The sequence below is a fragment of the Calidris pugnax genome, unplaced genomic scaffold, assembly GCF_001431845.1.
Source record: "Calidris pugnax isolate Ruff unplaced genomic scaffold, ASM143184v1 scaffold118, whole genome shotgun sequence".
NCBI lineage: Eukaryota > Metazoa > Chordata > Aves > Charadriiformes > Scolopacidae > Calidris > Calidris pugnax.
In genome coordinates this window covers 2,345,857-2,368,915 of record NW_015090855.1, presented here as the reverse complement: position 1 = coordinate 2,368,915, position 23,059 = coordinate 2,345,857, and the positions used below count along the sequence as shown (strand labels likewise).

The window sequence follows — 23,059 nt, the reverse complement described above, 5'->3', positions numbered from 1 at the left end:
TGTTTTGGAATTGCCAGGTCCCAGAGTCCCAGCTTCCACCTGGCTGCAGGGACAGGCCATCACTGTAGAGTGTTACACACCATCACACCGTACAGGCCATCACTGTAGAGTGTTACACACCATCACACCGTACAGGCCATCACTGTAGAGTGTTACACACCATCACACCGTACAGGCCATCACTGTAGAGTGTTACACACCATCACACCGTGCAGGCCATCACTGTAGAGTGTTACACACCATCACACCGTGCAGGCCATCACTGTAGAGTATTACACACCATCACACCGTGCAGCATCATTTAACCTGCTCTTAATACCTGAGGAGGCTGCTTTTCTATTGCTGTGGGAACCACGGGTTAACTCTCTTGTATTTCAAGATGTTTCACTTCATGTTGCACTAACAGCCTTCCTTGCAAGTTTGTTACATCCTTGGCTTTACTTTTAAAGTAAAGTAACTTTAGTAGTTACTTTAAAATAGTAAAGGACCCTATTTAAAATGCAGTTGGGCTGGAGAGATAAAAAAAATACAGTATCAAGAAACTAACAGCCTTGTTTCATTTCATGCAGGAACATGCAGCTGCTGTCAGCTCTGATACGTGCTACTATGTTGCACTGTTATATGTAAACCAAGAACCTCTTCAGCTTAAAATACTAGCTAAATAAGGGCTAAAATCAAGGAGTTTCAGATGATATCAAGTCAGAAAAATGCCAGGTGCTTGGTGATTTCTGTCAGCAGCACAGTGCAGGGAAATGATGCTCAGTCTTTAGGAGACCCAGTATGGGATGAAGTTCTTCCCCATGCTCAGTGTTGGTATCATCAGACTGATGCACTAATTGTCACTGATCTGCTCTCCAGGCTGATGGGTCTTCATCCAGAAGATGCTTTCCACAATGAGGATTCAGTGGGAAAAGGGGAGTTTAGACTTGATAGAGACACAGGGGCACAAATTCTGCTTTCTAGTTAGAAAATAATCCAGTGTGAAACAAAATAACCCATCATCCTTTCCTGTTTGAAGGTACAGCTAGTGGTCTTGTTAAAGCATATGCAATATTCTCTTTTGCCTTTTGAAGGTACAGCTAGTGGTCTTGTTAAAGCTTATGCAATATTCTGCCTCGCTGTGAAGTATTTTAAGAATTTTGTCTTTTTAAATCTTTTAGAGCATCTTTGTATCTTCTGTTGAAACCATACTTGCTGAAGAAAAATGATCTGTACTTTAAGCTGTAGATGTTCTGTCTGAATAATCAGCAGAGATTAAAATCTAACACTTTTAAGCAGTAAAACCCTTATTACTTAAAAAAGTAATTATAGATGGCTCAACAAATTTTGCTCTTATAAACTTTAGATTTGGTTGTTCCAGACTTTCATGATACTAATGTTATGTCTTGTGTTTCCAGTCTGTTCAAGACTGAGTTTCTGTCCATGGGTGGTGTGAGTTGGAGAGGTATCAGCCTTCCTACAGAAGCATAATCATTTCCATGGCATTACCCCAAACAGTTTACTTCACATCCTCCTACCAGCAGCACTCTAGTTGAAAATTTTAATCTGAATGCTTCCCAAATGAATGTATGTCCCTGGGGTTGTGGTGACAGCCACGTCACCTGTTTGATCTCCCATAATACTGCAAATTGAAGTGGGATTGGGTTTGTATGGGAACCTTGTAGGAAATATGACCTGTGCAAGGAAGCCCTGTTGGTGTTTTCCTGGTTGTGCCTCATCTCTGCAGGGCGCAGCTCTGCTGGGGTACCCAGAGCTCAGATGAGGGGTAAACTGAGGTCCTCTCCACTTGAGTCAAAAGGTTATATGAAGTGTGAAGCGTTCATCTCTGCATCCTCCTGCATTTCTGAATTGGGTAACTTAATTGAAATCTGAGCACTAAAATATTCCTCAGGTAGCAGCACCCAGTGGAATCTGTTGTTTAAGCCACAAATCTGCTAAAGCTTCCTGCAGCACTGTTAACTTGCTGGAGTGCACTCTACAGTAGCTCCATATCTGTAAAGGTACCGTAAATGTGGTTTATAATTAGCTTTGGAGTCCTTTTGCAATGAAACGAACATTATAAATGTAAGATTGCCCTTATTACATTTCTTATCTCTTGTCTTTAACACTTTGTTTTGTACAGCAGGATATGATCCTTCTTCTATGTCCGGGCTTTGGCCTCACACAGTAGGTGTAATATAATCGCTGAGGTGGGCGCTCTGGAAGGAGAATTATTTTTGGAGGCTTTTGCATGAAACTTGTCCAATGAGTCTGAGACGCCCAAGCACCATTAATTTTGGAGGTAAATGCCTCATAATATGTACTGAATAGATTGGGAAGAGTTAAGATTTTCATTTAGCAAAGTATGGGCAAAAAGTAGTTGAAGGGATAGTTCTACTGTTTACTGCTGATGTTTGGACATTTTGAACTTGAAGGAACACCAACTTGTGCTCTAGAAAAATTGGGGAGGTGGAGGGACGTTAAGCTCAATCAGACTGGCAGCTTCACTGCATATTAATTAGTTTCCTGGTTTAATTTTTTGTCCCCTCTTTTGGTTTATTAAAACCAACAGAGTCAGAAGTGAAAGATGATTTTTGAGTACAAGAGCAATGGCCAGACTGCCTGAAGTATTCTCTCGTGCTAAAACAAACTGGAGAAGAAGTTGGGACTTGTGATGTGGAAGTTCAAAGATATATAGTTCAAGTTGGATGTTCCTTTAAGTTATTCCTTGGAATCTGACATTTTTGATTTGAATCTCAATTGAAATAATTAATTTTGGAAATTCAACTGAAGTGTTTTTTATTAAGATATTTTCTATCATTTGTCTATAAATTGGTCTGTCAAAGTGGGCCGGGACATGTATAAAGGGAGGGGAGGTAACTGCAGTTAACAATGAAGAGATAAAGCCAGAGGGGAAAAAACAAACCCCAACAACAAAACAAAAAACAAACAAAAAGACTGACCAAAAAAACAAATGAAAGAAAATAAAACAATTAATCCCAAAAGAGTTTTTTAAAAATGACAGATTTTAAATGTCAGTACTTGCCTGGGGAGGATGGGGAGAATCGTTTGCATGAAATATGATTTTGAGTTTTATTCATGCTATTGTTATTGGAATAAAATCGGGTTACTGATAAAATTATAAAGATAATGTAAGTTTTAAAAGCTAGTAAGTTAAGTTTGCTCTGGTAAACAACAGTAATATAGTACTGGCACACAGCCAATAGAGAAATTAAAACTATTTTAAAGCATTTACAGTGTCTGGGTTCCACTGATGGTGTTGATCCTGGATTCTCATTGCTTTCTGATTTTAATGATAACTGTTATTGAGAAATATTTAATGCTTCAAAACAGGCTGTCTAGTAGAGAGCTTGTTTTAATGAAGTAATTTTTAGCATAATCTGAATTTTATGCACTAACTTGTTACCAAACTGCATGCGGTTTTTTTGATTATGCTGTTTCATTCTGCTACAGCCCTTCCCTTTTAGTATTATTATGGATATTAAGAAATTTGGGGTTGAATTATTGGAATTAAAACCATGGGAACATGATAGATACCTAACAAAGGCAATGGACTAGAGTAGTGGGTTTAAGTGTGCGGGGGGATATGTTGCATAGGGGAAAGGAACAGCTTTTAGAATAAGGGTTTGAAACATTGCTTTTTCTGTAGGAAAAAGATGGAGTATTGCATGCTGGGAACAAGTGCTTTCCATAAGGTAGCTAAATTTTAAAAGTACATTTGTTTCATTTTATTTTAGGCTTTGCTTAAGTGTTCTAATCTAGTAATTTTGTCCTTTCTGCAGTTTTCATTTTGATTAGACCTCTGCAAAACTCTCTTCTAAGCAAAAATTTAAAAAAAAAACAAACCAAAAAAACCCCAAACCTGGGCCACAACTGCAGTTTGACATTTCTGAAACGTTGCTCAATGTGTACAGAAGAGTATTTAAAGGATATTAGTAATAGCATAAATTCTTCCTGTGGTCTGTTTTCTCTTCCATGATTTAAAAATTTCAGGTATTAACACCAGTGAATTTAAAGATGTGAATGTTTTGGACGACTACAGAGAAATGATCAAAAGCAAACCAATTTGTTAAAAGGTAGTCTTCATCGACACCTCTTTAAAAACAAACCCAATAAGCCCCATTCATCAGGAATGCTGTCAGCAGAAGCTTCAAGTAAATAGTCATATTTTTTTTTCCTTTGTTCTTCTGAATAGCAAGACATAACATACTTAGAGGAAGTTTGAGTAGATGAGTCAGGACTTATTTCATTAACTGCAGTTAAATGTTTTGGCCAGGTTTCCCAAGGAAACAAAGCTCATACAATTTTTCAGATTGTGGCTTGTCCCCTAATCCCCCCTCCCTCCTCCCAGCCAAGAAAAAAGTTGGCCATTTTCAACCAAATTTGGTAGAGATGGAGGTCTGAAATGATAAATAAGCACCTTTAAGTTTCACTAAATGTAGATCTCCAGTAAGAGAAGAAACTAAGGTTTCCTTCTCAACTCTCCCACCAGCCTGTTCCTTCAACTGGATGCAGCAGTGCCACAGGGCTGTTAAAAACTGTGGGAGGAGCTGTAAGAAATCCTGCTGCTCAGGCCCTGGGTGTCAGGGGGTGACTTCTCACTGTTGGGTGTGCATCAGCTGCAGAGGTGTGGGTGAGGGGCTGTGTCTGCAGCTGAACATACAACTCGCCTGTCATTATCTGGTACAGAGCTAGCAGAGGGTTATGAAGGAAAGAGAAGGAGCAGTAAATTATCTTGGCTTAGTATTTGAAGTGTTCACCTCCAAATGAGTTGTTGGTGCCTGACTGAGTGCATGTATAGTATATTATTCCATGGATACGATATTATTACAGGTACAGCAGCAGCTCATGATGCCCCGTAAAGCTTTTCTTTCCCAGAAAGAAAAGCAGGCTCGTGCCAGGGAAAGGGATATGTTAAAAAAGAGGAGGAGGCGACAAGACTATCTGAAAAGAAGCGTGGAGCCGCAGAAAAATGCAGAAACAATAAAATGGCACAGGGATGATGAGAAGAGGAGAGAAAATGAGCAAGTTAAGGACAAAGATATCAAGAAGCGGTGGAGACAGGATGAGAGAGAACGACGAAAGAATGTGGACGCTATGAATTGGCGCAGGGAAGATGAGAAGAGGGAAAATGAGCGAGGTAAGGACCAAGCAGGCCAAGAACCAGCAAAGAAAGGATGAGGAGGAGAGGGGGAAAGAGCGACGAAAGGATGGACCTTTTGAAGCAGCAGGGGGATGATGAGGGGGGAGAAGGGAAAAGAGAGAGTAAGAACTATTCATTTTATAAGTTTGTGCAGAAATATTAGTATCTTCTAGTTGCAAATTTATAGGAAATGTGCTTTATGAACTATAGTTCCTACAGAGCTAATTATTTTAATTAGACAAGATTGATCCGGGTATAGATGTATACAAACTCAAAGTCACAATGTTATAGAAAAGGCTGGGTTTGCATATTGCTTATGAAATTGTCTGTTTTGCACACATGCTCACACCTAATACTTTCTTCAACAGTACCGTTGATAATACTGTGTTTCAGATCCCCAAAATAGTCAGGTTTTCTGAGTCTTCATAATAAGAGTAAATGAGAGCATTAGGAAAGGAAGGGTCAACCAAAGGTGCTCATTGATGTCTTGTTTTATTCTATTTAATAGTGTGCCCAAGAGATAGTTGTAATTGCACTCTCAGTTTTATTTAACAGAAGTTTTATGGAAGCGTAAATTTCACAGATGGCTTTTGGGAAGCAGTCAGTTCAAGAGATGCACATTTCTCTGTCATTAGATCTAGTGTTGGCATCAAGTCAGTTGGAATCACATTTGGTTTGATAAATTCAGCCAATACCTTGGCATAAAATCTGAAAAGCCTATGAGCAGTAGATGTTTACATTACAGTAGGCAGACCCCTGCTACAGTTGCAGTTTCATTAAATTTTATATAGCATTTTTATACCTGGAGTTATAAAATGTTTGGGGGCTTGTTGGGTGGTTGTTTTTTTTTTTTTTTTTTGCAGTAGCCCTGAACCATTAGTTGTAGGCTTATGAAGTGAGAGTCTGGGTGAGAGTCTTGTCCTTTGGAAATCCTAGTCCAATTTGGAAATCTGAGCCCGTAGAGTCAAAGGGGTGGTGCCTTTGCACAGACGATGGTAGTTTGCTCCCATCTTTACAGCTGGGGATGTTGCAGCCCTTCTTGGAAGGGCTTTGCTGCCTGTTCACAGCAAACATTCAGGGAAGGGGCTGTCGCATTCAGTCTGTGGTGAAATAGTGCCTCTGCTGAACAGTAGTAGAGAGCTAGTGATCTGGAAATGTGGAACTGATTCAGTTGGCTGCACCTTTTGGGTTTTCTGTACTTAACATATGCTTGTTTTAGGATTAAAGATCTATACTTTTTGTTTGACTCCATAAAAGTGTTTTGGCACCTCTGCTTTGACTGCTCAGTTATGGTGAGGCAGCCTGGAAGGACATAGCCACAGTAACAGAGTTGTGTAATTAATAAAACTACTAACTGCTATGTGGCTGTGAACTGAATGTGGCTGAATAATTTTATTACTCATCCAAACCAAAATGGTCAACATACTGAATATGCATAAAGTGTTTCTTTTTAGTGCAGATCCTTTCAATTGAGCCAGTGTTTGAGGAGTAGGGTGAAGGGTAAATGTTGCTTATTATGTATGAGTAACTTTGTATATTTCATTGTGAGGGGAAAATGCTCTCAAAATGAGTTACTAGCTTTCAACCTCGATGTTCCTGGGAGGCTTTCATTGTAGGCCTGGGAATTAGCAGCTGGTAAAATAAATTGTATGTCAAGAAACTTGATAAATGCACATAAAAAAAAAATGCTTCCAGGAGCCTAATTTTTATTTCTGTAACTTTTTTCTCTTTTTCATTCTTAATTTTCTCTCAATATGTGCTAGGAAAGTTTAACTTTGTAGCTTTCCCTTTCTTGATCAACAGCTGCTTCTGTTTTCAGCTCTGTGAACTTGGATAAACTTAGAACTATGTTCATTAAATTTCCAAATGAAATAAATGGAATAGTCAGATAGTAACTTTCCAGTTATTCCTCTAGTATCATTTGCCATGTTGACATCATACTTTTCTTGTATGATTTAAAAAAAAAAAAGTAAAATTTTAAAAATTCTGTATTCCACTGGCTTGGTTCTGCCCCTGGACAGGAACTGCAGAAGAATCAGTGGCTGTTGTGAAGAGCATTAGGCTCCCTGGCCTGGTCATACAGCTTTGGGATGCCTGAATAAGAGTAAAATGCCCTAGGGACTAGGGCTTTTTTAGTTTGTAGCTTTTGGGGGTTCCATAATCTTTTGTTTTCCTTGCCATTTCACAGGATGCTCTTTACAAACCTTGTTGAGTGAAGACATCTGCCTTAATGAAACGTTTAAAGCCACCTATGGTTCTGTGCTTGCTGGCCATGGAAGGCTTTCCTAATGCTACAAACTGACAGTGTGGTGTCATTTTCAGTTAAGCATAAAGAGATGAAAGAGTAGGTTCTCTAGAAAACCTAAACTGGTGCGGTCTTGGTTCCTTTTACACAGGAAGATTTTCCTCCAGATTAGGTTCCTTTTACACAGGAAGATTTTCCTCCACAGGAAGATTTTCTTTGGGTGTTTAAACTATTTCTGGATGAAACCCACCATTTTACTAACAAGACTATGACATTAGAAATATATTATACTTGCTGTTTGTTAGAACTGTAACAAAGCTCAAGTATAAAACAGCCACAGTAAGCACTTGGAATAATATTGTCCAAAAAATGAAAATGACATGATGAGGCAGATCTGGAATATTTGTTGAAGATTTTAGTTGAGATAAAAAGGCTGTCTTGTTGGTGAAAACGGAGGCACCTTTCCTAGAATCAAACCAGCATTGTTACCTTGTGGGTGCTTTGAAGCTGTACGCTGGAAGATCCTCTCTTTCGTTGCTCTAGATAAAGTTGGCAGAGCTGAAGCAGTCTCACAGCTGTTACCTGAAGGTATCAAAGGCTGCAAGGCAGCACCTCTGATGAGGTTCAAAATACAAAAGACCCACTGGAGAATTAAGATTTTAGTTACATTAAATCAGAAACAGCTTTTGGGGTCTAAAGACAGGTGGAAGCTTTCTCTTTTTTATCACCTCTGATAATTTGACTGATGTGGTGGTGGGTTTTTTTTTGCTGTTTTTCCCTCGTGTGTTCCCTGTCCTCGCTCTCCTGGGTGCGTACCTTCTGTAAGGTCACAGTTCTCGAGTTGTGAATACAGTGTATTGTGTACGAGATCAGCACTTCCCTCAAAAGGGATCACTGTTTGCACTGAGGAGAACATGTAGCATAAGAAAATGTTAACTGTTGCAATACAGAACTCTAAAACAGGCATGTAATATTGTATTTGACATGAATTAATTTTCCAAATAATTGCACAGTAATCTTTAACTCATCTGTTGACTCGGTTTTCTAGGTGGTTCCAGTCCCTTGGTAACTGATGTGTTAAAGGGCTGAACTGCATGGCCATGTTAACTTGAAGTGCTTGAAGCTGGAACAGTGAGGATAGTTTATTTTTTATAAAACGCTAAAAGTGGTTTAAAAATCACTTAGAGTAACGTAACAGGAGGATGTGTCAGACTTCACATTCTGGATGTTTTTAGAATAGTGACTGCAACTCTTTCCATCTGGAATTTGAAGCGCTCCTAAGAGTAGCAAGTTGGTGAAGAGGCAATTTGGAGTTGAAAGTCACTGGAAGTCTGTCTAAATGCTAAAATCTGTTTAAAAAAAAAAAAAGTGATGAAGAATTTGGGGTTTGTTGAAACTTGTCTGTGACTATGCAGTGGTTATTTTTTTGGACTAGGCCTTGTTTCCTTTCTGCTTTTTTGTCATGCCTTAAAAATTGGAACTCTTGGTTTCCTGTGTCTAATGATATTTGCCCTGTTAAATTCCTAAAACTAAGCAGAAATTTTCTCTAGTAATGGGTTTGTCCCTTCTGTTCGCTTGAATTGTTTTTTCCTGAATATTGTTCACACTCGTGTTCCTGAGAGCATTTCAAGGTGTTACACAATTTTTTCCCCTCTATGGCTTAACAGGGTTAGAGAATTGAGTAGCGACAAAGCCCTTTGTGGTGAAGCCATATCAACCTTGAAGTGAGGTCCCTTTTTTATTTCAGCAGTGAACCTCAGTTCTTTGAAAACCCTAAAGAAACCTTTAATCTTTTAAACAAATGAGGCACATTGTTGTTGCTTCTTTTGGCCTGCGGTTTTGGTTGCTTCCTAAAACTTGGACGTAATTATAAATTTAAATCAATTGGCCTATATTATGTGCTGGCCTGTTCCCATTTCAGGATGTGATTCTGTTGTATGAACTGAACTGCTGGTTCCTGAAGATTTCAATTTAGATTTTATAAGATGGAAATATCAGAATTGCACTTAAGACTAAATTCTGCCTCCCTGGGACTCTTATAGCCTGTTAAAGCCAAAGACAGTGCCTCAGTTCTCCAAGCACAATACCATGTACACACTGAGTTCTGTGAAGTCTCTTAACTGTTGTCCCTGTGCTTACCTTCCAAAGAGCCCTTGCTTTTCCACAAACCCTTCCCTCCTGCTCCCCCTTCAGAATTTTGGATGAAGATGTGAAAGAACTTCATTCAGGTCTTTTTGGTAACGCCTCTGCACTGGCTGGGAAACTTCTCTTAGCTTTTTGTTCACACTTTGCATAGTGGCTGTTACCTGTAGCATGAATTTTAGAATAAGTCTTTGCATCTCCAAAATGTGACTGTGAAATGAAAACTAAAGTGCAGTGTTTCTAGTGTAGTAATGATGTTTTGCTTTTTTATACCTTGTTTTTTCTGTTTAAGTTTGGCTACTTTTTATAGTCACAAACCATAACATCAGATTGTATCTGGCTCTCCATCAGTTATGATTAAATAGTCAAGAAACTTCATAAATTTGCATAGTGGCTGTTACCTGTAGCATGAATTTTAGAATAAGTCTTTGCATCTCCAAAATGTGACTGTGAAATGAAAACTAAAGTGCAGTGTTTCTAGTGTAGTAATTATATTTTGCTTTTTTATACCTTGTTTTTTCTGCTTACATTTGGCTACTTTTTGTAGTCACAAACCATAACATCAGATTGTATCTGGCTCTCCATCAGTTATGATTAAATAGTCAAGAAACTTCATAAATAAATAAAATGAACTGTGTTTGCTTAAGGATGAGGGGTTTTGTTAAGGTTAGGTGAGCTGGATTCAGCTGTCAAGCAAAGTTTGCAAAGTAAGGTTGATCTTCAGTTTTCAGGTGTGAAGATCTAATTATATCCTCCATTATGAAGTGCTGTGGTAGGAAGATCTTGATAATTTCTTGTGTTTAAGACTTGGCTGTGAGGCAGCAGGAGAGGAGGGGCAAGAAGATGGTGCAGATAGAATAGAGATCTGCTTTTCAGGCAGTCCTAAATTATTTGCTTTCTTTATCACTTGAGTTTATATATATCATGGTATATTTTGCATGTCTAGGTATATTAGACACAAGAACTAAGAGAAAGTATTTGATTCTTTTGGTGAAGAAGTTGTTAGTGGCATTTTGTTCTAAAGTAAGGTATTTTACAATAAGCATTATTTTGAGCCTTGTGGCTGACTTTCAAGTTTACAAGTGATTGTCACCTAAAGACAAACTCTGCACTGGGTAGGGTTTATAATTGCAGCTGAAATACTTGATGCTAAAAGAGTACCAGTGAGAATGGATGCAGCATAAACAAAGAGCAGTTCATGATTTCCCACACAAAGTCATTAGAGGCTTTAGAGGGAATAACTGGGAAGAGCAAGGAGTTTATTGCCAAGGTCTGTTTGATCCTTGCCTCCTCCAAGCTGGCAAAGAATGCGGGTTGAAGCGCTCTTCATACCATGACTAGGGTTCATGTTAAGAGACTTCTAAGTGAATCTACCTATAATGTGTTTCACTAGAATTCTAATTCGTCATATTACTAAATTGGTTTTGAGTTTCCCTAAAATCAAAGGTGCCTGATAAGGTACAGAACATAGTTAGTTTTCATATTAACTTAATTCTCTATTTTTTCAGTTCTAATCCTTTCACCAAGACTAGAGTTAGCTGAAACACCTCTGCAGTCACAAAAATTAATATACTTGCATTTGGAGTTTTGTATGTGTGTATGGTGCTTGGGTTTGAGTATACTGAATTCTTTTAACAAGTGCTACTTGGAGGAAATTTATACAGAACATTAAAATACAAAATACTAAAATACTTTTTTTTTCTAGCCTATGTTATTTGAAAATTACTATCGTTAGACACTTTGCATGACGTGTCTAAGTAACTTCATTGCTGCAGATACTATAACTGAGTAATTTGGAATCCCTGAGATTTATAGACTTAAGTCTAAACTTGTTTTTCTTTGCTTGCTAGTTTTTATAGAGGGGTGCTAAAATGTTTCTGGTCATCTGTAACAGCGGCCAGTCCGATCCAAGTACCAAAATGCTTAATGGTTAGAGCTGCTTTGGTACTTCTGAAAATTTTCTTGTAGATCCTTTAGATAGGCTTGTTTCCATTTAATTTCTAATTTATAGTTATGATATGAATCCAGACTGTCGTGATAGCTTTCTGCTCTTACTCAGAAGCTATTTCTGAATTCTCTGAATGTGAGGAGATCAGAGCCTAGTGACACGTGCTACCAGCACTCCTCCGAGGCTGTGAAACCCAGTGAAGCAGTTTTCTGAAACTAAACAGTGTTGTTGGGAGAAATCATGGAATAGTCAGTTGTTAGTGACTGCCTTAAAGCATTTCCTAGTAAAAGGTGGTGGGAGTGTGAAAATAAAAAGGCCAGTGTGTAAACAGACAGGTAATACTTTTACAAGTGTGTAGAGAAGGGGTTGGGTTGGATTTTTTGAGAAAATTTCTTAGTAAGCTCTTTGTAGCTTAGCAGTTGCCCTTGATCTCGTGATAAAAGGGGAGAATTTTTTGTCTAACTCAAATATTTAACAGCTGCAAACTTCTGTGAACTCTGCATTCTAGGCTTCTGCTTCAAAGTGTTAAAAAATACTTTCAAGCTTCTGACAAAAAAAAAGTCCATTTGTAGTTGATGTAGGTAGTCTTTGGCCTTATAGTCGATTAATTTGTTGATATGAATCAAACCTTGCATTGTTCAAACAAAGCAGCATTTCTGATTTGGCTCACAGAAATATTAATGATCAAAAATCTTCCGAGATCTGATGATCTTCAAATTATCTTCTGAGGTGATGCTCTTTAGCAACAGGCGCAGGACTATTAAAGCCTAGGGAAAAGATAACAACTCTGACACTTTCTTGCTTCCTCCCCTTTCCTTTGAGAAAAGCCTACCTTTTTATTGCTGGCTCCAGCCCCTCTCACTTCCAAAATCACTGTGTGTTGTCTCTGCTGTTTTGCAGCATGTTGAAGTGCAGGTGACCCCTTGGTGCCGGGTCTGTAGCTGGGCAAGGCTCGCTGCAGTGACAGCAGCGCCCACACACAGCTCCTCTGTCACAAAGTAAGACCAGCTGTTAGAGTTTGGAAGAAATCTTAGTGGTAAGGGCTGAATCTGGGAATCCATACATCTTAAAATTTTAGGCCTTCTTTTAGCTGGATAGCCCCAGTCATTTACAGACAGTTTAATTGGATTAATTAGCTATTTGTGTGGGGAACTGAAAGGGAGGGTTGTCCTGGAAGCTGTAAATATCCAGCTACACTTAGAGGCGTTAAGCTCTCTCTTGTACTTTTTTCCAGTGATTTATATCTCTGAAGGGCTCTGACCAAGCTTTCAGGTCCCATCTCCATAAAAGAGATGTTTGCTAAACAGCTGTCAGGCATTTAAGGCTACAAATACAGTAAATAGAGGAAGCAGTATTAATTTCTTATCCTACCTACAGTTGAATGCAAGAAGCACCTTTCTCACTGAAGAGATACCGTTACATCTATTACAAGACCAACACAACCCTTGAAGTTCAACTTAGCGATTTTCAAATCAGTTAGGATATGTGTGCACAAAGATAAATTGAGATTGTAGTGCTTCAGCATAGGGGGCCAATTTCATGTAAATACACACACTTTAAAACAAACAAACCAAACCTTATTTGCAGATGCAGCTGATCACTCCTGCAATAGTTGCTAAACAGTTTGTTGATTGCTCTGTGAAGTTTGTCAATATCTAGCTTTATGGCCAGCCTCACTTAAGAACAAATCAGACAAAAAATACAGTAGATTCTTAGTTAATGGTACAGCTCTGATACTGGGTTATATGGGTAAAATGAGCCAGAAAATTACTAATAATTGGAAGTGCAACATTCTGTCAGACAAAACACATTTGACTTAAACCTTTCTCTTACTTTCTTTTTCAATAGAAACTATGTTCCAACTTCCTGTCAACAACCTTGGCAGTTTAAGAAAGGCCCGGAAAACTGTGAAAAAAATACTTAGTGACATTGGTTTGGAATACTGTAAAGAACATATAGAAGTAAGTATGATACCTCCCAAGTGTTGTAATTTGAGTTAAAATCCTCCAAAGCCAGTGGGACTGTGAGATCTTTGCTGTGTGACATTGTTGGGTATTTTTAAGATCTCTTTCACAAACTGTTACAGTTTCACTGTGCACTTTGAAGGAAGCCCCTGTATCCTGTTCCCACACCATATTCTGTTCTCGTCAGCTTCTGGGAATGACTCTGAGATTCCATTGGAGCTTTGTTGTTCAGGTGTGGCTACCACTGCATTGCTTTGTAAGTTCTACACAAAGTAGGACTTTCAATAATTAGAGCTAAAATGTACTCGTAAATGCTTTTTAGAAAGTTTAGTGGATGAAGACAAGATACACTTCATGCTTTGTGTGACTGACTTGATATATATTGAAGGTGGGTTGTCCTTTGTTTATGTTGGATTCTTAAAAATAACATTTTCTAACTGAGCATTTAGGAATGATGCAAGAACTAGGTGTGGTGTAGGATGTTCCTGGGGAACAAAAGCTGATTCTGATGTTTCCAAGAAGTGTTTGTCAGTGCTGAACAGTTGGGCATTGGGTTAAAGACTCACTTCTGCTCCTGTGTTAGCTGTTAGAAGGGAAGGGGTTGTGCTACTCTTCTGGACAAGCTTCATAACTATCGTCTCAAAAAATGCAGCTTTCTGTCCTGAACACGAACTTCTGTGCTATCAATTCACACTGTTACAGTTTCACTGTGCACTTTGAAGGAAGCCCCTGTATCCTGTTCCCACACCATATTCTGTTCTCGTCAGCTTCTGGGAATGACTCTGAGATTCCATTGGAGCTTTGTTGTTCAGGTGTGGCTACCACTGCATTGCTTTGTAAGTTCTACACAAAGTAGGACTTTCAATAATTAGAGCTAAAATGTACTCGTAAATGCTTTTTAGAAAGTTTAGTGGATGGAGACAAGATACACTTCATGCTTTGTGTGACTGACTTGATATATATTGAAGGTAGGTTGTCCTTTGTTTATGTTGGATTCTTAAAAATAACATTTTCTAACTGAGCATTTAGGAATGATGCAAGAACTAGGTGTGGTGTAGGATGTTCCTGGGGAACAAAAGCTGATTCTGATGTTTCCAAGAAGTGTTTGTCAGTGCTGAACAGTTGGGCATTGGGTTAAAGACTCACTTCTGCTCCTGTGTTAGCTGTTAGAAGGGAAGGGGTTGTGCTACTCTTCTGGACAAGCTTCATAACTATCGTCTCAAAAAATGCAGCTTTCTGTCCTGAACACAAACTTCTGTACTGCCAATTTGTGTACTTTAACTCTTCAGAGTACCCAGCAAATGATGACCTGTGGGATTTGGCTGTTCTGTTAGTGTCTCTGTAAAGAGCATTTAAGTGAGATGCGTAAGAGGAAGAAATGCAAGTCCTTCCTGCTTGGGAAATTTATGGAGCAAGTATAATTTTAAGGGTAAAATTCTGAACTGAGACAAGTATTCATTTCGGTGAAAATACTGTTTTTGAGTCTCTATGTGCTGCTGACATATACCAAAGTCAAAGTGCCGGTACTTAATAAAATTATTTTTTAATAGGAATTAGGCTTCTTGGACACCATACATGTAGTCAAACTTTAACTTATACCTGAATTCCTGTGTGAAATAAAAAAATCCCAAAACCTAATCAACCAACCAATGCCCTCACTCCTTCCAAAAATCCCCAAACCAAACAAAAGTCAGGGTTATGGTAAAGCATCTGTATGATCTTAAATGTTTAGCGGTAGCCCTGGGATACTTTTCTCCGTGATTGCTTTTGAAAATGGGGCAGGTGTGTAATTACAGTCTTTGGTTAATTAGGAAGATGAGTACTGAAAATAGTTCTTCAGGTGTTTTATGGTATTAAGAGTACTCACAACTTCACCTCCAAAGAGGTGCAGCTTAAATACACACACTTCTTGAATTACTAGTATCTCCTGTTTGCCAGCAGCACTTGAGGCCTGGATGGATGCTTCAGGAGTTGTTGCTTGAGGCAGCAGCTGATCTTTGGTTTTCATTCTCTGTACTCTCTTCCCATCTTCTCCAGGATTTTAAGCAGTTTGAACCTAATGACTTTTATTTGAAAAACACTACATGGGAGGATGTAGGATTGTGGGACCCATCGCTTACAAAAAATCAGGTTGGTAATATTTATGTTGACACATCTGAGTCTGAAGATGGTTCGTGCTAAAGGGCGTTTTACAAATACACCGAGAGCTTTTCCTGCAGTTGTACCCATTCATCTTCATTTGGCATCAGTTTAAGGGACAGCAACAAAATCTCCACTGACCTTTTCTCTTTTTTTAAAGAAATAATGCTGGTTTTTATGCTAGTAGTATGGATAGCCACATTCTGGGAACTGATTGGTCAAGAAATCTTACCCTTTGACAACTGCATCTTAAGAGCCCATCTGTTTTCAAGCTTAGCACAATTTCACCATCCTTCCAGTCAAAAGATCAACAATTGTACACAGTTTGTGCTACGTTTTTTTACCTTTCCTTAAATGTTTCATTATCAGTTTTCATCGTTTCAGAAAAAGTTGAAATGAACTCATCTAACTGCTGCTGGAGCTCTGTAGCTGCCTGCTGCATCTGAAGAGTCTCGTATCTGACTGTGTCTGAGATTTGGGGTTAGGCACATATAGCTCTATGCAGCAGTGACAGCAATGAAGGGACACTGCAAGTGTTGCTTTTTAGGTATTTCTGAGCCAGTAATAAAAGAAACTTGAATTGAGCTAGAAGTGGAGGGAGGAAATAATATTTGATTCTGATTAAACACACTTAAGGCAAGTTGTGTGCGCTGCAGTAGCCTCTACCAATGGTACAATATAGAGTAATATCAGCACTGACAGAAGTGAGGTGAGAAATCTCTCTATAAAAGAAGCCCTCCTTTAGCATCTGAAAGACTAGGTATTGCTCTTACAGGAAATGGGAACCTGTGTTGTCATGGATTCCTGGTGTGATGTTAATCTAAAACTGTCCCTGTATTGCTGTGTTCCGTAAAATATACTGATCTTGTCCTTTTTTTTCCTAGTTAATTCCAGTATAAAAATTGTAAAAAAGGAGGCAGGTTTTGTTTAGTTTGTTTTGTTGGATCTTGTCTCCAACCTACCAGATGTGTGAGGCTTCAGAAGGTGGGCAGAAGCATGAATTCCTACTTAGCTCTGCAGAGGGAGAGTACAGCTCTCCAGCTACTTCAGATGATCTCGCTGTAACTTGATGCACAAGGCTTGTTTTGACACTCCTGATGAATGTTTGTAACTATTGGAATTTCATGGCTTATCTCATCTGAAATGCTGGATTGCTGGTGGCTGTCTCTAAGGCCACTGTAACTTTAGTTTCTGTTATAACAGTTGACAAGAACTGCATCGGCAACATGTTAAATATAACAGATAAAGCGTGCAGGGAAACTCCAAGTGGGGAATTTTCGGATACTTTTTTTTTTCCTGATTCAAGATTATTTCAAAAATCAGGTTTGTGCTTTGATCAGAAGGAAAAGGCTTGGTGGCTTTAAGGGCTTGAGTAGCCTTAGTATATGATTCGGTAAGCTTAAATCCAGTTGTTCACCAAAAATAAGTTTTGAAGAACATCTTTTATATAAAAGCTTGTAATAGATCAAGACACTGAAATAGCTGAAGGTATAGATCTGTCTTATCTGTAAAGGTTTGGCAGATTTTGATGGGAAGTAACTCGTCTTCTGGATACAGTCTCATTCTGCCCTGTCGTGCTTCCCTTTCCCCTCTGGAAATGAGCTTATGGTGAACTTGTTAATGCAGCTCAGCTGCAGGGAACGAGGCTTTTTTTTTTTTGACTGGTGGAGAAAGGTGCTTATGATTGAGCTTTGTGCGCTGAGCTTATGCTCAGACTCTTGAGGAAGCTCTGAATTGGCATTTGCCACATCACATGTATGTTCAGATGACAAAACTTTTTAGGGCCTGATGTGCAGGCCAAAAACTGGGGAGAAGAAATGAATCTAAAGGTTTGAGACTGTTATTTAGAAACGTTATTGTTTAGATCATGGATGTTGTTTTTCTCAAAACTGCTTTTCAATATTTAGTTTCTGCTTTGTTCTTTGTTTCAAGGACTATCGGACAAAGCCCTTTTGCTGCAGTGCATGTCCATTTTCCTCGAAGTTCTTTTCAGCGTACAAAAGCCACTTCCGGAATGTGCATAGTGAAGACTTTGAAAATAGGATTCTCCTCAATTGTCCTTACTGTACCTTCAATGCGGACAAAAAGACTTTGGAAACGCACATTAAAATATTTCATGCTCCAAATGCCAATACACCGAGTGGAGGCATCAGCACTTTTAAAGATAAAAACAAACATGATAGCCTTAAACCTAAGCAGGCTGACAGTGTAGAACAAGCTGTTTATTACTGTAAGAAGTGCACTTACCGAGATCCTCTGTATGAAATAGTTAGAAAGCACATTTACAGGGAACATTTTCAGCACGTTGCTGCTCCTTACGTAGCGAAGGGAGGTGAAAAGTCACTCAATGGTGCAGTCCCGTTAAGCTCCAGTGCCCGAGAGGAGGGTAGTATTCACTGCAAACGATGCCTTTTTATGCCGAAATCGTACGAAGCTTTAGTACAGCACGTTATCGAAGACCACGAGCGCATAGGATACCAGGTCACAGCAATGATAGGTCACACTAACGTAGTGGTTCCGAGATCCAAACCTTTGATGCTAATAGCTCCAAAACCCCAGGATAAAAAGCCTATGGGACTCCCTCAGAGGATGGGTGCCCTTTCCGCTGGAAGCGTTCGATCTCTTTCGTCACAGCAGATGATGAACAGACTCACTATACCAAAGCCTACGTTGAATTCCACAGGAGTGAATATGATGTCTAATGTTCACCTGCAACAAAACAATTACGGAGTCAAATCGGTACCACCCAGCTACGTCGGGCAGCCGGGGGGGAGGCTGAGCTTGAGCGGGAACGCGGTTTCTATTCCGCAGCAGTCGCAGACAATGAAACAGTTTTCAGCGAGCGGCAACGGAAGGCCTTACACCCTCGGAGGGGAACCGAGGTCAACCTCGGCGAGATACTCTCTGCAGTCGGGCAATTCATCTTCTCTGTCATCGGCTCAGCTGAAACAGGCGTCGTTGTCCCAGTCACAGGCAGCTTCGAGAGCGTTAGGTCAGTCCGGCTCGAAATCTCCTGTAGCTGCTACAGGTCCTTCCGCTGTCAACACGTCGTCCACGCAGAAGTGGAAAATCTGTACAATCTGTAACGAGCTGTTTCCTGAAAATGTGTATAGTGTCCACTTTGAAAAGGAGCACAAGGCCGAAAAGGTGCCTGCAGTAGCTAACTATATAATGAAAATACACAATTTCACTAGCAAATGTCTATACTGTAATCGCTATTTACCCACTGATACGTTGCTTAATCATATGTTAATACATGGTCTGTCATGTCCGTATTGCCGTTCGACCTTCAACGATGTTGAAAAGATGGCTGCTCACATGCGGATGGTTCACGTCGATGAAGAAATGGGACCTAAAACGGATTCTACTCTAACCTTTGATTTGACATTGCAGCAGGGCAGTCACACGAATATACACCTTCTTGTAACCACCTACAACCTGAGAGATGCTCCTGCCGAGTCTGTAGCTTACCACGCTCAGAATACTCCCCCAGTTCCTCCAAAACCACAGCCAAAAATCCAGGAGAAGTCTGATGTACCTGTAAAAAGTTCTCCGCAAGCAGCAGTTCCCTACAAAAAAGACGTGGGGAAAACTCTCTGCCCTCTGTGCTTTTCAATCCTAAAAGGACCCATCTCTGATGCACTTGCACATCATCTACGGGAGAGGCATCAAGTGATTCAAACAGTTCATCCGGTTGAGAAAAAGCTCACCTACAAATGCATTCATTGCCTCGGTGTCTACACCAGTAACATGACGGCCTCGACCATCACGCTGCACCTCGTTCACTGCAGGGGTGTTGGGAAGACCCAGAACGGCCAGGAAAAAGGTACTTCGTCCTCTCGGCTCAGTCAGTCTCCAGCTGTAGCCCCTGTAAAACGTACCTATGAGCACATGGAGTTCTCCCTCATGAAGAAAAGGAAAATGGATGACGACGACTCCCCCTCTGCCTTTGAGGAGAAGCCTGAAGAACCCGTAGTTCTAGCGTTGGACCCCAAGGGTCACGAAGATGATTCCTATGAAGCCAGGAAAACATTTCTTACAAAGTATTTTAATAAGCAACCATATCCCACTAGGAGAGAGATCGAGAAACTGGCTGCCAGTTTGTGGCTCTGGAAATCTGATATTGCCTCTCATTTTAGTAACAAAAGGAAGAAATGCGTTCGAGATTGTGAGAAGTACAAACCCGGTGTGCTGCTCGGTTTCAACATGAAAGAGTTAAACAAGGTTAAACACGAAATGGATTTTGATGCTGAATGGCTGTTTGAAAACCATGATGAAAAGAATTCCAGAGTCAATGTTAGTAAGACTGTTGATAAAAAAATAAACTTAGGGAAAGACAATGAAAGTTCCTCAGACAGCTATGAAAATATAGAGGAGGAATACAACGAAGGCGGTAGTCCCTTTGGTCAGCGCGTTTCTGACACTGGTGGGAAAACCTCTTCTGACAGCACAGCAGAAAACCCCGAGGACAGCATATCCAAGGAAATCATTGAAGAAACCACATTACAGTCTCCAGAGAAGTCGGATCAAAAACAAGAGGAAAGCTCTAAATACGAAGAGATTATTTCTGCTGAAGAACCAGCAAAACTGGTAGGTGACGTTTCAGACAGCGAAGGTGATCAAGATGATGCTGTGGAATGGAAAGATGGAGCTTCACAGTCCGAAAGTGGACCTGGTTCTCAGCAGGTTTCTGATTTCGAAGATAATACATCAGAAGTCAAACCAGAAGTGTGGACAGATGAATCCTCCCAAAGTGAAGATGCCGGCAGCAGCAAACCCACTGCTGAGACAAAAGGGGCTGGATCTGAAAGTGATGAAGAACAGTCAAAGTGGAAGAATCGTTCCTATGGAAAAGTAGAGGAGTTTTGGTCTAAGGACCAGTCGCAATGGAAAAATGCGCCGGAGATGGAGGAGAACTTGTCGAATCAGCAGATGGAATGGCAGAACAGCACAATGGACAGCGAGGACGGGGAGCAGTTTGACAGTGTGACTGATGGGGTGGCAGAACCCATGCACAGCAGCTTACCGGGCGTGGAGCTGAGCAGCCAGCAGGCGTAAGCTCCGGGAGTGTCACTCACCCTGTCCCACCCCAATGTCCACACACCTTCATTTCAGAATGACTGCTGAGCTCAAACTGGCTGGTGCTGCCCTTCCCAGTGCCGGGTGGTGGCCAGTGGGGGTTGTGGCCACTCACTCCAGTGGTCACCTAAGGATGCTGTTGGCCAATCGTGCGTGAGAATTCCTGCTGGAACGAGCACAGTAACTTAATGTGAAAACGGATAAGCTGGGGGCTCCGGAATGCACAGAGAAAAGCAGAGGTTTATTTTATCTGCATTGTCAACATTTATTTCACTCTTGTACATGTTCAGTTGTATGTCTTTTTAAACATTACCCTTTTTCACATGGTAGTGTAGGGCCAACCATCCAAGCTACCGGTTCAACGTGTATAGTAGACTATGGGGAAATTGATTTTTTTCATGTATCATTCTGAATAGTTGAAATGTATATTTGTACAGTCTTTTAGACCTATTCAAGTGAAGCTTATGAAATTGTTCTTGTGTACCCATCATAGATTTGTTTCTCTTTTTTAGTGTTGCCCTGCTGTGTAATAAATGCTGTATCTAGTTTACCTAGCAAAAGCTTGAAACTGCTATAGTATGAATTTTGACAAACTTAGTTTTTGCACATAACCTTGTACAATCTCAAAACAGAGGCCAGCGACATTAAAAAAAATATATCTGGACTCTATTGTATTATAGAATTTTCTTGTTCTGAATATCCTTGACATTACAACTGATGACAAACGTATTTCAGAGCCATTTTCTGAAATCTTTTAAGCTAAAAAAAAAAAAAGAAAAATCACATGCAAGAAACAAGTTTGCAGCTACTAATTTTGACACCTTTTAGATCTGTATAAAAGTGTATTGTGTTGAAGCAGCACACTGAAACAAAAGTGCTGTGTTTTGAATATTTAGTTTTATCTTTAGTTAACACCAACAAGGTGTTGTATTCATTTATACCATCTAATATATGACACACTGTTGTAGTATGTATAATTTTGTGATCTTTATTTCCCTTTGTATTCTTCATTTAAGCATCTAAATAAATTGCTGTATTGTGCTTAATGTAAATATTTGCTTTATTACATGCAAGTGCTGCATTCCTGTTTGGTAAATCCCACCTTGCTACATTCGTTCCTGGTTTGGGTTGTTATTATCTTTCTCCCTCTCCCCCGAAGTGCTCTGCTGGGGCCTGTCTGTATAGGACTTTCTTACTGCAGAGATGGATCTCCTTCAAGGATATTGAAAATCCTGCAGAACTAACTTTGGCTGAGTTTGTCTTTACTATTTAGCACTCTAGGACACTAATTTATAAATAGGATTGTAGTGATTTGCTTGCTCTGCATCCTGGAGAAACAAGGTCTATGAATTACTTGCATTTTTTCATCCCTTTGTACTTCCATGAATGGAGATCACTTCCACGTATTAAAAAGTTATCTAGAACTATGTCTCTCTCTGAAGCACTGTGTATTGAGGGTAAATGACAGCAAAGACATTTGAAGACTTGCAATTTAAACATGGAGCGTGTAGTAAGTAATTTGAATACTTAAATTTTAACAAACTGGTTATTTTTTTAGGGTTTTTTTGGTGATTGGTTTGGTCAAACCAGTCCTGTAGTTTGGGAAGCGTGCATAACCAAAACCTCAGCGAGGTAATCATTTACTGAAGGGAATTTAATTGTGATGAGAACAAGACTATTCTTAATTACAGCAATGAGTTTTTAGGCAAACGTCTATCAGAAAGCAAGTATTCTGATATTTATTACTTTACAAGAACTAAACTGACCTGTGAACTTTTCATTTCTGTTGTAAAGGAGGAAATAGTTCTGTCTGTGCTCTTCGGCATTTTAAACAGCAAAACCATTTCACAGAGATCTTGAGAAACCATTCAGGTATCTCTGTAGCATCAGGTCGGTACCAGCTGTAATTCTCACTAGTAGAACATCCAAGCCCCTGCATAAGGCAAGAGGAGACCGTGTGTGCTCTCGTGTGCTGGGACCCACTGGTGCTGCTGACGCTCCTGCAATGAGCATTTCTGGGTTTTGTTGAACTAATTTCTGTGTGTGAAATGATGACTAAAACCAGTTACTTTTGGATGAACATGGTTTAGATTTGTCATTGTGCACTCCAGTGGTAGACAATACATTTTAAGAACAATACAGGAAAAATACTTTAGCTACTTGCATGAGCAAAAGAGTTCCTTGTGTTTCTCTGCCTTAGAAGAAAACTGGAGCCTCGGCTCATTTTGTTAGCAGGATTTCTCAACTGTCTCAGAATAACTTTTGAGGAAGTCGGTAGAGAGTTTATTAACTGCCACTTAGAGCTGTCAATGGGGTGGTAATCTTTTTCCCAACCAAACCAGACTTTCTGAAAGTCCTAGAAAAGGTTATTCCTCACTAAGAAAACTTGGTTGTGTTCT

At 39.7% G+C, this 23,059-nt stretch overlaps 1 protein-coding gene across 9 annotated transcripts in view; it reads left to right on the top strand.

Moving 5' to 3' along the window:
• Positions 1-21,712, top strand: part of ADNP (activity-dependent neuroprotector homeobox) — a 30,840-nt gene extending 9,128 nt beyond the window's left edge. For 4 of the 9 annotated variants that reach the window (XM_014943723.1, XM_014943719.1, XM_014943718.1 and 1 more), the window contains 6 exons: positions 2,123-2,281; positions 3,650-3,695; positions 4,834-5,140; positions 13,327-13,439; positions 15,480-15,572; positions 17,514-21,712. In XM_014943723.1, coding sequence (XP_014799209.1) covers positions 3,657-3,695; positions 4,834-5,140; positions 13,327-13,439; positions 15,480-15,572; positions 17,514-20,639 — 3,678 coding nt within the window. In that variant the 5' untranslated portion in view covers positions 2,123-2,281; positions 3,650-3,656 and the 3' untranslated portion in view covers positions 20,640-21,712. Of the gene's footprint in view, positions 1-2,122; positions 2,282-3,649; positions 3,696-3,993; positions 4,155-4,833; positions 5,141-13,326; positions 13,440-15,479; positions 15,573-17,513 lie in introns of all 9 variants that reach the window. The other 5 variants (XM_014943724.1, XM_014943721.1, XM_014943725.1 and 2 more) reach the window with 3 other exon arrangements.
• Positions 21,713-23,059: the final 1,347 nt, after the last annotated feature.